The following is a 770-nucleotide window of genomic DNA, read 5'->3' on the forward strand; positions in this document are numbered from 1 at the left end:
GGGCACTTCACTTCTCCGTGAGAGCAGGCATGGCAGGCAGCTGCCTGCAGCACCAGCTCACCACCAGGCCATGCAGGACTGGGAGATGGGAGTGCAGGGGCAGAGCCCCACAAGCAGTCACGCCATTTCATGAGTGGAGTGAAGCAGCTTTATTAGCAGGAGGTGAACACAGAATTAAAACCTGTCCTGGGGACTAAAACCGATCCGGAACTTCTCCGTGAGAGCAGGCATGGCAGGCAGCTGCCTGCAGCACCAGCTCACCACCAGGCCATGCAGGACTGGGAGATGGGAGTGCAGGGGCAGAGCCCCACAAGCAGTCACGCCATTTCATGAGTGGAGTGAAGCAGCTTTATTAGCAGGAGGTGAACACAGAATTAAAACCTGTCCTGGGGACTAAAACCGATCCGGATCCCAAGGGCCCAGGCCCAGCTGGAAGCAGGGCTGGGCTCCCACAGGGAGCAGGGCTGCCTGGGAGCCCCTATGGGGCCTTCCTGCCTGCTGGGGTGGGGGCTGCCTTCCGCAGCCTGGCCTCCCCCTGGCCAGCTCCCTGGGCAGCCCGGGGCTTCCTCGCCTTGCCTTGACCCCCCTTCGCCTTGGAGGCATCTTGCTGTGCCCCCTTGGGTGCCTTCCCCTTGCTCTTTCCCACTGGGGCCTTTCGGGGCCCCTTTGCCTCAGCACCCGCGGGGCTGTCGCCATCACCCCCTCCTGCATCCTCAGCAGCCGGAGCCACGGGGGGCCCTGAACGCCCTTTGCCGGGGGCCCGGGGGCGG

The 770-nt window shown here is 64.2% G+C and overlaps 1 protein-coding gene across 1 annotated transcript in view; it reads right to left on the minus strand.

Moving 5' to 3' along the window:
* Positions 1-478: 478 nt before the first annotated feature.
* LOC104073831 (protein B4) overlaps positions 479-770 on the minus strand; it is a gene marked incomplete at its 5' end in the record, with an annotated part of 1,042 nt that continues 750 nt past the window's right edge. The window contains one exon of the mRNA XM_009573756.1: positions 479-765. Coding sequence (XP_009572051.1) covers positions 479-765 — 287 coding nt within the window. The remainder of the gene's footprint in view (positions 766-770) is intronic.

This window comes from Fulmarus glacialis, unplaced genomic scaffold (assembly GCF_000690835.1).
Source record: "Fulmarus glacialis isolate BGI_N327 unplaced genomic scaffold, ASM69083v1 scaffold7113, whole genome shotgun sequence".
In the NCBI taxonomy this organism is placed as follows: Eukaryota; Metazoa; Chordata; class Aves; order Procellariiformes; family Procellariidae; genus Fulmarus; species Fulmarus glacialis.